This window comes from Scleropages formosus, chromosome 7, assembly GCF_900964775.1.
Source record: "Scleropages formosus chromosome 7, fSclFor1.1, whole genome shotgun sequence".
NCBI classification, from domain to species: Eukaryota; Metazoa; Chordata; class Actinopteri; order Osteoglossiformes; family Osteoglossidae; genus Scleropages; species Scleropages formosus.
Genome location: NC_041812.1, coordinates 2,527,573 through 2,540,098, shown reverse-complemented (window position 1 = coordinate 2,540,098; position 12,526 = coordinate 2,527,573). Strand labels below are relative to the sequence as shown.

Below are 12,526 nucleotides of genomic sequence, written 5' to 3'. Positions count from 1 at the left end.
CAGCACAGACGGGTCGGCACAAAAGCTACGGTGGGGGCGGGGGGTTGCTCTTCTAGACAGGGCCCCGGCTTCTTTATTATACTTGCGGTCCCAGACGGACGTCTCACAAAGGGGGCTCCCCGCAGACGGGGGAGGGCTCTTTCAACAGGGAGTGTGAAGCCTTCAGTGGCCATCAATCCCACATTGAGAGGCGCTCACCACAGACCCACCCCCCTTCACACTTTCCCAAATAAACTCCACGGTCCACAAAGGGCGAAGTCAACGGCAGGCTTGACCAGAGTAGGGGGGTGCCTTCCCCGCTCTCTACTGTGGTAATTTAAAGTAACTTTACACGCTGGTTGTCAGCCCAGACGTGCACTCAACACCCTTTAAGTAATTTCCAACTGCTTGAGAAAACGGTGTGTGAGAAAGCATCGCTCAAACCAGTACTACGGGAAAATGTCCACACCGGCGCACGTTGGGCCTGAGGTGGTGACTATTAAAAAAAGTCTGCGACAGTCAGACTCTCAGTTTGTCCACGAAGCACACAGCAGTAGGCAGCAAACACTACCAAGTAAGGCTGCAGTTCACGCACCCTTTAGAAAATACAAATACCACGAGTGGAACCCGCGCAGTTTAAAGTAGCCTTTCAGGAGCTTCTTTGAAAAAGCAAAACCCCAAGAGTTGCCAGAAGAACGGTGAGCCGAACAACAAATCTCTGAGGACGCTTTGTGGTTGTTCAGGGTCCATCGTTGACGTCGGCTGCACTTTCTGAAGTTCATCCGTCCCCAAGGAAACAAGTTGCTCGTCTCCCTACTAGTTTAAAAAATTAAAACTGAACGATTCTCATTCCTTCAACACCAGAACGATGTCCAGCAGCAGCACAGACATTGACAGCAAGCAACAAACCAGAGAGTTCAAACACCACACTCTCCTTCCACACATGATTCTATTCACACCATCCTTCGTGGGAAATCACTCAACTTATAAACCGGCGACTACAAAGGGGCGAACCGAGGGGTCCACGGGAAGCTAATCCAAGAGAGCTCGTCTCAACCACAAACCACAGTCTCAGGCACCCTGACTGTCAAATTCCCCACTAAACAGGCTCTTCTTTGAACGCGTTCTGTGAGACGCAGCTCTCAGCTACATCACCTCGAAACTGATCTGATCCTTCTCCGGCAGGCATGTTTTTACACCGTTTGTCCAAGGTTAGAGATGATGTAATGACATGTCAAGGTCGGCGAAGCGCTCCATCCGTCTCGACGTCATGGCATTATGTGCTTCTTCACCTCTGGCTCCCACGGTGATGAGAAGAAACCGAACAGACTTTGCGGACTAAACAATGTAGCTGTCTCCAACTATGCATGCTGCCGTTATTTAAACCGAGCCGCAGTCAAGTGAACAGCAGCAGAAAAATCCAAGAGAATCAGGACAGAAGATGGATCCATTAGCTTTCAAAATCTAATCACTGTTCCAGATGTTAAAGAATACTTGAGAAATGTACGTTAACCTGCATAACAATTAAGATGGCATATGAAAAGACTGAGGAGGAGGGGGGGTAAAAAAAAATTACACGTTACTGTATTCCTAAAAGCCTGACACTTTCAGGACAAGAACAAGTACAGCATGGAAAACTTTCTGAAAGTAGGTTACATTTTCAGGTTAACCATTCTCCAAAATGCTTAAGCCATGAAGGGGGGGAGGACAGGGGTTATGAAATGATTTAGTGGCCACTGCACCTTGACGCTCTTTGTTCGCATTGGACTCCACAGCAAGAGAAAACCACCTTAGCTGTCTGCCTCAAGCGTGACATCCTGTCGTTGACTTAAACATGATATCATTGCTAAACATGCCATTAATCTACCTTTTATATATTGGATAATAATTAGAGTTTAGTCGGTTTAACTCTTCTTAATTGCGTCACTAAAAAGGACAATGGATAGAGACGCCATATACACTTCCCAGCTGTATTCCAATTACTAATCACTTGGAAAATGCCACAATTTTAAAAAAGAAATTAAAATGGAAAAAAGGTGAATACGATATCCTAGACACCTTGACAGAGAAAACTTCAGCTGTTCAAATACTCAGTTTGTATCTGGCTCATCTGTATTAACAAGGGGAAAGAAACTTATTATAACCTTTTGCCCATAATTTTACTGCGGACAGACTCTCGGATGAAGCAGGAAAGAAATACACAGCGGTCGCCTCCATGCACGTGCTTCGTCTTATTGAGCAGGTGGACAGCTGAGCATCCAAAGCTCACCTGACACCCCGATGCAATCACCCTCCTCCTGCCTCTGTGCCATAAATCAAGTCCAAAACCAAGTCACATACAGCGCTGCGCATAAACTGCACGAGGCCAAACATCCCTGTTTATAAACTGCATTCCAGGCGTGTGACATTCCAGAGATAACTGGACTGTGTCTCAAGCACAGATGAAGGAGAATGGCTGTGCATCACCTTGTGACCGCCACGAGGCCTCTGGGACGCAGTCCTGCGTTTTCCGTCTCTTTCACAAACGCAACGCTGAACACACAGGCAGCCATTGTCTACAAGTCCCAGTGTGTGACATCTCCCGAACGAAAAGGGCTCTTAGAAATATATTTATCACACCCAACCTTTTTTTCTTTATTTCACAAAAAGGATGTAGTAATATGAAAGTCCACCTTTTGCATCCATCAAATCTCTGACTTTGTGCATAGATTTATTAAGAGAAACACAAAAAAAAAGATAGGGAAGATAAATTACACAAAGCTACAACGGCAGACATACAGCAAAGTCGTGACAAAAGACACTACAGTAACAGGAATAAATACCACAGCTAGACAAGCATAAATGAGTTCACAAATAGATGGTGTGCAAATGAATAAAAAGTAGCGCCGACAGCTCCATAGCACATGGATAAGAGGCCCCCACACCCCGACTGCAGACTCATTATAACGTATAAGGGCCGTTGGCAGGAATGACCTCAGGTGATGATCCTTGGAACAGCACAACTGGACGAGTCTGTTGCTAAAAGTGCTCCTCTGTTGAGTCACGGTGGCATGACGAGGGTGAGAGTCACTGTCCATGAAGGCTAGGAGCTTGTTCAGAGCCCTTTCCTGTACTACTTTCTCCAGAGTCCACCATAACTCCTGGGACTAGACAGCCTTCCGATTTATTTGGTCTGCGCCCCTATAGTGCACGTAAAAAAGTAAAATACCCTGCAATACATGAAGCAATATAATAAACCTACCTGCAAAACCCAGGAGAAATAGTTTCAGACAGCCCTATATTCACCTGAAGCCCAGTTCGTAACATAACAGTATATGTATGTGTTTTATTTATAACACACACAAACATTAATAAGTTTTCAGCATCAGATTCTACACTCTTCTCTTGGAGAGCCTGACATTAAAAAAAAATTATATTAAATGATCCTACCCATCCGGCAGGTCTCACCAAGTGGCCTGGCACGACCTCCCATTATCCCCTCAGCTTCAACTGGTGTTCCACAGGGCTCAGTATTCAGCCCCGTACACTTCTCCATCTACCCATTCCCTCGGCCCTGTAAACGTCTCCCACAGATTCTTCTACCACTGCTACGCTGACCATAATACCCAGCTCATCCTTTGTCTTCCTCCTATAATTATACTCTTGGTCAGCTTCAGTGTCACTTTGAAATTACCCATGACACTTTTCTATAATAAAAAAATACTACTGTTTGGTTGCTCTTTAGTTAACACCTGGTGCAAAAAGAAAACCACAGCTTGCAATGATGTTGAAGATCTGATTAACAACCACAGCAGAAAGCCTTTAAACTGGTCCAAACATTTCCTTTTCCTCCTCCAACCCTTTACCATAGTTAGCAACACCAATATAGAGCACAGAAAGCAGCTTTTACTAAATTCTTGGGAATTAGGTTATAAGCGTGTTGCTTTGATGGGAAACTACACAAGAACCGATTCTAAATGAGCATCTCCTGTTAAAAACTACCAAAATACATATGCTGACAGCTAGGAACAACCATTCACATTTCTATTAGCATGGTTTAAAAATAGCGAGTTTCAAAATGGCACGATTGTCACAGCGCATCCAGCACAAGGCGTCTTTTGCCATTTTCAGTCACTTTTCTTTGAAAGCAACTTCCAAGTAGCACACACCTTTGGGAGCATCTTTCCTGCAACTACACACTGGCATTCTTTCACGGCGGCTGCATGGACTGACATCCCTAAGAAATGTCACCGTACTCAACGTATGAGAGGTGCAATCCTCACACTGAAACTGGTCAGGTGTGGAAAATAAGCTGGAAAACTGACAGTTTCAACACCACAAGGAATACAGAATTAGCTCCCCCAATGCTTTCAAGTACTTAAAGAGTATAATTATTCCTTTGCCTTTATCCACAGATATGTTATTCATGCACAAAAACACACCACTATATTTTGTTACCGAACATTCAACACTGCTAAAATCAAATGAAGCACAAATTTTTCCAACTGCCAATCATTAGCTTATCTGCTTCGAACGGGAGGAAGCCACAAGCAGTAGTCAAGTCAAACCAAACTTAAAACAAGTCCCCCCCCCCCTTTTTTTTTTTTTTTTTTAACAAAACCTTTTCGTCAAGTTCTATATGACATACACCTACTGTCCTGTTGCTTCTTTACTCTTTCCTTAGCCATAAATTAAATATGGAGTAAAGGAGAAAGTCTATGCTGCCAGAAAAGCCAAAACAGCATCCATTCATCCCTTCTTTAATCCATTCATCAGTCTTTAAAATATCATTTATCGGCTTCTGGACCATGGAGGTATGGATACAAGCTGGAATACATAAAAGAATGGGATCCCCTATAGTTTCCAGATGCTACAATGTTTCTCCTTCCATTACCTGTATGTTTTAAATATAGTGTACAAACTACTTTTGTCCTGTAGGGATTCCAAACATTGCAATGTCTGTAGCCCTTATGCGCTGGCCCCAATGGCATTGGGGGAGGGGGGGCAGAAAAGCCACTTGTAAAACCAAAATAAAGATTTTTTTTTTTTTTTTCTCCATTGAACAATCAAATGTCATCTTTGGCAAAAGGTTGTTTGAAAAACCTATTCACTGCAAACAGGGCCACACTGTACATTTCTGTTGACAAGAACAATGACTCTTGGACATCCATCTGACTGCAGGAAATAATAAAATGTGATTTTTCCAGCTGATTAGAACTCTCAAACAATGCATATAACACATCTGCACACATTTTTTAGATTTATGCACCTTAAAGAATAATCCTGACACAATGAAGAACAGTTATGAAATCTAACGTAATCACCAACCCTTAAAGCAGTGAGACACGTTACTGGTAAAGCACCAAGGGACCCCCCGAATCAACTGGTAATTTGTAAATTATGGTAGTGATGTAAGGACAGGTCTGTCAGCCTCCTCAGGTTTTCAGCAGCCCACATGGCCTCTCAGATCAAGAGTTACACACAACAAGACATCGGTACCGTAATATAAACTTCGGACTTGAGCTGCTCTTTTTCTGGCTTTGGGCACTGATGCAGGGGCCTCTGTTCAACTACAAACCACAAGATGGACCAAAACCATCTTTAAATCAACTGAAAGAAACATTTACACAAAGACCATTATTTCCTGAGCATAAAAAGCCACTGGGGTTAACTCCTTATTTATAACACGCTACAAAAAAAAATTTATTTCAGCACAGGATGGTTTTAAACGTTGGATATTGTATTGAATAGCTTTTCAAAAACTCTATTGAATGCTGTGACAGTGGTGGCAAAGAAGTCTCTTCATCACTCGAATTACACGTCACATTATAAACCATGATACATGTTTTACCAACATGTGCACCAACTTCATTTTGCAAACAATACATGCCCATAGAAAGGTTGAATTCTACGCTCTAGATACTTGAGAGAGACACTAAGCACTGTCACAGCTGACGTGGTGAGATAGTTCAGTGTGTAGAAGTATTTTATCCCTTGCCGTTTTTGCCAGACTTCCCTCCTGTCGGATCCGACTTGTCCGGTTTGACCCAGGCCAATGAAGAGTCATTTCTAAAAGGGCTCCCAGGAGCAGCTGACTGACTAAACTCACTTTGACTTCGTTGCACGTCACTTAAACCTGAACATTCATAAGCAACTGCAAAACAGCTTTAAAAAAATAAAAAAACTTTCACTGGGTTTCGCAGGATTGTCTTCAGGGGAAGAACACGGCAGATGTGAGTTTAATGTAAATTCATCGGTCAATTATTTACTTTACCACCTAAATGGGTATTTCATAATAGCTGCGTATAAAGGATGTGTAACAGATGTATAACTCTCATAATATTAAGAGCAGAGATTAAATGGCACTTAAGCTCAGAGTGTTTCTAAACACACCCCTTCCAAAAACAAGAGGAGCGATTTAGGGTTATGAAGCATTCGAAAACAAGCACCTAAATCGACAAAATCTCAATCAGGTGTCAAGGTGGATGCTGAAGAGCGGTGCCGCTACATTCCTGGATGTGTGTGCGAGAATAAACACAGAGAGCCAACCTACCCACAATCCTTAGCATGACCGCTTGTGTCAACAGCAAACATGGAACTGGAAAGCCCTTATTGCCCAGCGCGAACATTTATGGAAGGAGCTGGCAAAATCCGAACGCCGTGTCAACGGGCATGTACTGAAAAGGTAGGCGCTCAAACCGCGGTGGGGAGGAAAAACAACATCCAAACGACCACATATCTGCAACCACCAACTTGGATTCACATGCATCCCAAACACGATTGTTTTATCATTTCAGAATCACTGTTACATAAAATTTTAATCTAATTTAATCTCATTTTATAACAATTAAGTGTTTTTATTACACCACGCCACACAAAGGGAGGGAGTAATATTTGACAAATGGGAATTGGGTAAATACTGCAATGTTTTTACCCTATGATAAGCAATGTGACCAATAATGTTACACAACTAGTTAAACATTAACAAAAATATCCAGAATATGATGTAACAGAGCAAAGGGAGAGGGGGAGCCTTGTATGGCTATTTTAAAAGTCTTTCCCCCTTACTTCTGAACTTTGTACTGTGGGATGAAGGGGGGGGGAGGAAAAAACACACACACACGCCGTCTCTTTAAATCGTCGCTCTTGCCAGAAGCTACCCATCCCCCCCATCCCCCCCCCCACACATGGAGCTGCCCACCCCCACCAATCCCATTCGTCAAAGCAAAAGTGCAGTGAGGAACACACATAGCAAAATTGACTACAGCATAAAACGCATTTACTTTCCCCTGTCTGGGCCCAAGATTAGGAGACAGGTTTAATGGTAACAATTTATACCCACAGCTGCAGCGGCCCCTCCCGCCCTCCGCTGAGCCATGTGGCCAAGCATTTGAAAATCTGTCACGACTGCGCAGCGCACGCACGCACACACACACACACACAGCTACACTGTTGTTACTGATCCAACGGTCATGTGATAAGGGGACTAGTACCACACAAGCTCCCATCCCCCTTCTCCCACAGTCTCTCTCTCTCACACACACACACACACACACACACACACACACACACACACAGATGTAAGCATGCCTGCGTTGGCAGGGAGAGGCCTTCTCCACAGGGCCTGCTGAGGCACACAGAAGGAATGGCTTCCCCCCCCCAGCCCAACCCCCACCATGCAGGAGTGATTGGATACACATTCAGCGCGGGTTCGGGTGGGGTGTCACAGGCCCGGGTTCCTCACCGTGAGCAGACCTTGCCATTCGAAGAGGCACCGCTGAGCACAGAAACACAGTATCCGAGGCTGGTGTTATCGCACAAAGACAGGGGACACAAATACGCCGCTGCTCAGGTAGATGCTAAGGAAGGGTGGGTGACAAAACCAGAATTTACATAACTATAATATTCCTAATAATACCACGACACAACCACACACAGCATGCAGCTTCTGTAAATGCCGACAAATCCATGTATAAACTTTTTTTTTTTTTTTTAAAATATTGTATATGAAACAGTCTTCAAACCACTGTTCCCATGAAGCAGAGCCAAAAAAAAATCAAAATTATGTCCCTTTTGGAGTAATTCAGAAAAGCACAGGACAACACTGATACCAACAGCATGTCAGTGGACTGTTTAAAATTTGAAGTTTGACTGCAATGATGTCACTCGGAGCAGTTAGGGTAAGAAATTCGTTAAAGCCCTTTATTCGTAGGGCAGACTGCTGCCTGTGGTGAGCATCGCGGAGGTGACCAGATAACTTCCCATGAGCAAAGAGCAGCAGCGTACACACACATCGCACTTAGCAGATGCCTGGTTTTCAATGTGAGCATTAATATCAGACATCAATACACTGCAGCAAATGATGTCACAACCAAGATGAGGCTGGTCCCTACCATTAACATTTCAATTTCACTAATAAACATTACAAAAACCCAATCAAAATAAACACTGCTGCAATTGTGACACTTACACTGCCACCCCACTCAATACCTTAACCACGTCTTAATTTAAATTCAGATTTTTATACATAGCTCTATGTTTGAGACATGTTAAGAATACCTTGCCAATCAAGGGATTCCACAGTGTAATTATTTTTTCCATTTGTGTCTTTCCCAACATGGTTAAATCAGTTGTGACGTTTTCATAAAATTAAGCAACATGTACTGGAAAACCTTGTAAAAGTATCGAATGTGCAAGTCCACGGCCCCTACTTTTAATTTCATTAGATGTGGACAAAGATTTCCCTTCTGAATACATATTTTACATCAGCGAAAGCTATAGAAGCCAAGTATCCACCCGAACTCATATTTAAATATGAATGTTAACACGTCGTATTTCATAAAAACATTAAGCACAATCCAACTTGATTGTGAACTGCGAAAGTATTAAGATCGCATCGATATATATATCATGAAGTTTAACATTCGGTGCAAATAAATATTTGCAGAAAAAAAAAAAGGAATGTGCAATTTGCCATTAACATTGTGTAGTGATTAAAGTGAGCATATTATTACTATGATAAACAGACAGGTCACATTCAGTCCCCTCAGCTATGAAGACCACAAGCAAGGGGATAGAAGCGGTAACTTTCACAGAGAGAAATTAAAAGGCAGCCGTGGCGCACAGTCACTGCAGCTATGAACTGTCCTTTCAATATATGACCACTGTGATACTTTGAAAAGGGAGACAATAAAAGAAACGCAGTTATTCCGCAGCAGCGAGCGAATGGTGCACTGAAGCTGAGAGCAAAGCCTTGCATTTTTAATCGAGTGGCAGACAAAGAGAAACAAAGCACATGTTCACACCACTTCACGTGGCCCCTTTACACATCACATTTCTAGCATAACCACGGAAACCTGAGTGGGAGGCTCCCATTTACCTTTCCGACAATGACACAGGTGACAAGTGTGTCTCAACCCCCCCTTCTCAGTGTAAACACCCCCCCCCCCCCCAATACCAGCAGTGCATCCAGCATGGTTTGTGCACTTATTTATAATAATTAATACACCATCCTGTGTGCTTTCATAATTTCGGTAGGAACAAAGATCAATGCACGGGTATGGTCTCACACACACACCCACATGGGATAAAAACGCAATGATGCATTAGTGGAGCACAGATTTCATGAAGGCGACAAATGGTTTCATTTCACTTTAACAGTATGAATATAAACACAAAGAGTTTTTTTTTTTTTTTTAAAAAAAAAAAAAAAACACCCGCGCCGCTCCCTCGAGGTGGGGGATAAACGGTCCGATAGATAAAGGATGGTGGTCGGCACAGATGATCCCTGCTGCTGGTGTGGACTGTAGAGGAGGAAGAGGTGCACAAACCCCGCGCTCTGCGTGTGTGTGTGTGTGTGTGTGTGTGTGTGTCCGCGGCTTTCCAGGACTTGAAATAAGACAGAAGTTAAAAGGCAGCCCGCACACGCATGGGATCACACGTAGGGCAACAATGTGTTTACACACTGAAAGTGATACAGTGTATCTTACACCGCGGGCGACTTCCTGCTACGAGCGCGCGCGCGCGCGCACACACACACACGCGGACTAAGAACGAGCCATTCATGATGCCCCGTCGCTGTGCCAACAGGCCGAAAGGGCTCGATGCTCCAGTTTTAAACAGTAAACGTATCAGTGATCATTACGAATTCTGCCTGTTTCTGCAGTGCACGTGGCGCGCGTGCGATCGCGCGGAAAGAGCTCGCGCCCCGTCCGGAAAGCCATACTGATGCGGGTACTAGTGCTAGTGCTTTTAACTGTGTGTGTGTGTGTGTGTGTGTGTGTGAGAGAGAGAGAGGGAGCTAGAGATCGGGGGCATGGATCTGCCAGCACCAACAAGGTTGAACAACAATCCCGACTATCCTTCATATTTCCTTTCTCACACATTTTTTAAGTTATACACACAGTACTCGTGTAACCGGGGGGGGGGGGAATCACACTGAAACACCACAAAGCACTGAAACACGGATTATTGAGGAGGGGTTTACGGCTTACTACTGCCCGGGGGTTTCAATATTTCAAAGGTGGATTTATTATTATTATTATTAATAATAAGAAGAAGAATAATTCAATCCGTTTCCAAATATTTTGCATCATGCCTGAAAATATCAAGGCGCGCACACAACATCAAAGCCTGAAGGGAACTTTTAAAGTTTGTTCTATAATCTATTTAAAAAACAAACGTCCACCGACAAAACGAATCCGGCTGCTTTCAGAGTGAAGAAACTTGCGCGCGCACACACACACACACACGACAGATACACATTCAACAGCCTCGCCTGCGCGAGCGCGCCGAGATAAATCACACCTCTGGCTGAGATTTCGAGCGCTTTGCGAAATGTTGCGTCGTTCATTATTAATACAGGTCGCCGCAAAGGGAGCCGAAGTCCAAAGGCACAAAGAAAGAGGGGAACAAAACCAAACAAATAAAAACGAAGGAAGGAAGGAGGCAGGGAAGGGGGAAAAGAATCGCCTTTCTTACTTACCTGCACAAAAAGTTCCCCAAAGAAGTGCAAAAGTGAACCAGGGAGCGAACATATTCCTCGAGTGTGAGAGGCGCTCACCAGCAGATGTTGCCTCGTCGCAGCCGCTTTTCCGTCTCTAACATTTAAAAGAGAGGCGGCGATGATGAAGGCGACGCTGATGAAGGTGATGCGCTCAGCAGGACGAGCCGCGCGACCCCCGGCACGGGCCTCCGGTGTGTCCACAGCACGGGCTTTGTGTGTGTATGTGTATGTCTGTTTGTGTGTGTGTGTGTCACGCGTGTGTGCGCGCGCGCGCGCGTTCGTTCGCGTGTCTCGGTGTGTGTGTGTGTGTGTATGCAGCACCGCAAAACAAAAATGCACGGGACGGGCAGAAAACGCGAGCAAGGGAAAGAACGAAAAAAGCTACTTTAAAATATAACAGTATCCATCCGGGAGAAGATTAATTCCAGTTGAGAAAGAAAAAAAAGCAGCGACGCCGTGTTCTAGCGCAGACGATCAAATGCGGTTGTTGTTATTCTCTCGTTGTTGTTCTCGTAGTGTGTGTCCGCGGCTCTGGGACGAGCCTTTCTCCGCTTCCCCTTCCACGAGCGAACGGGGCGCCGCAACTGGCTGCGAGAAACTGAACCGAGTCCAAAATGGCTTCTGGAGAGGAGAGGAGAGAAGAGGAGGAGAGAGGAGGAGACCGACAGGACGGCGCTGGGATGAGACCCGGATGTTGGAGTACTGCGCGTGAATGCGCGACGTGATCGGATCGGGGGGCAGCGCGCGACTCCAGCACACAGTGCCGCGCGGCGCTGTAACTGGTGAAGCGGGGCGAGCGACGAGAGCACGAGGAGCTGCAATAACTACAATAATAACAGTAACAATAAGAGTAAAGATTGAAAACCTGACAGAATCTAATAGGTTCCCAACGTGAAAATGAGACAAAAGCGCCATTTTAAGGATCCCCCCCTCCCTTAGGCAACGGGAGCCCGTTGGGAAACACGGTGCGGGGCGAAGTAAAAGCAAAAATATTTAATAAATATGTGCTCTGAACGGAGGGAGGGTGAAGCACCCAGCAAATACTCCCATAAACGTATAAACATATCCCGTGATTAAGTATATGAGTTATTAACTGCGTGCGGACACACTCAACAACGTCTGCTTCCCCCCCCTCAATATTTCATGTTCCAGATGTTCTCCGGGAGAACATGGCATGGGAAACATGGCATCATCCCTCCATCACAACACTGATTGTCCCCTTTAGAGAGCTCAGTCTTCCGAGTGCTGCCCTGGAAAAGGCTCCATAACCCACATTTGCATTTCACGTGAGCAGCGCGAGCGACGGGCGCCCGATTCGCTCTCGGTGAATCTCGGCACCAAACTGTACAAATACAATAGTACAGATGCAGAAACACGGGATATTGAACCACTGGAAAACAGACGCTGAGCCTTACACTAATACACCCAAATAATATAAATACATTGATTGAACAAAGGATAAGGTTTGACTATCTATCTATCTATCTATCTATCTATCTATCTATCTATCTATCTATCTAACACTCTGATAAAGACAAATGGATATATGCTATTTATTCAGCA

General features: G+C 44.5%; 1 protein-coding gene across 1 annotated transcript in view; it reads right to left on the bottom strand.

The window, feature by feature from the left end:
• Positions 1-11,233, bottom strand: part of acvr2ba (activin A receptor type 2Ba) — a 33,086-nt gene extending 21,853 nt beyond the window's left edge. The window contains exon 1 of the mRNA XM_018741689.1: positions 10,943-11,233. Within this exon, the coding sequence (XP_018597205.1) occupies positions 10,943-10,994 (52 nt within the window). The 5' untranslated portion in view covers positions 10,995-11,233. The remainder of the gene's footprint in view (positions 1-10,942) is intronic.
• Between the last annotated feature and the right edge of the window lie 1,293 nt (positions 11,234-12,526).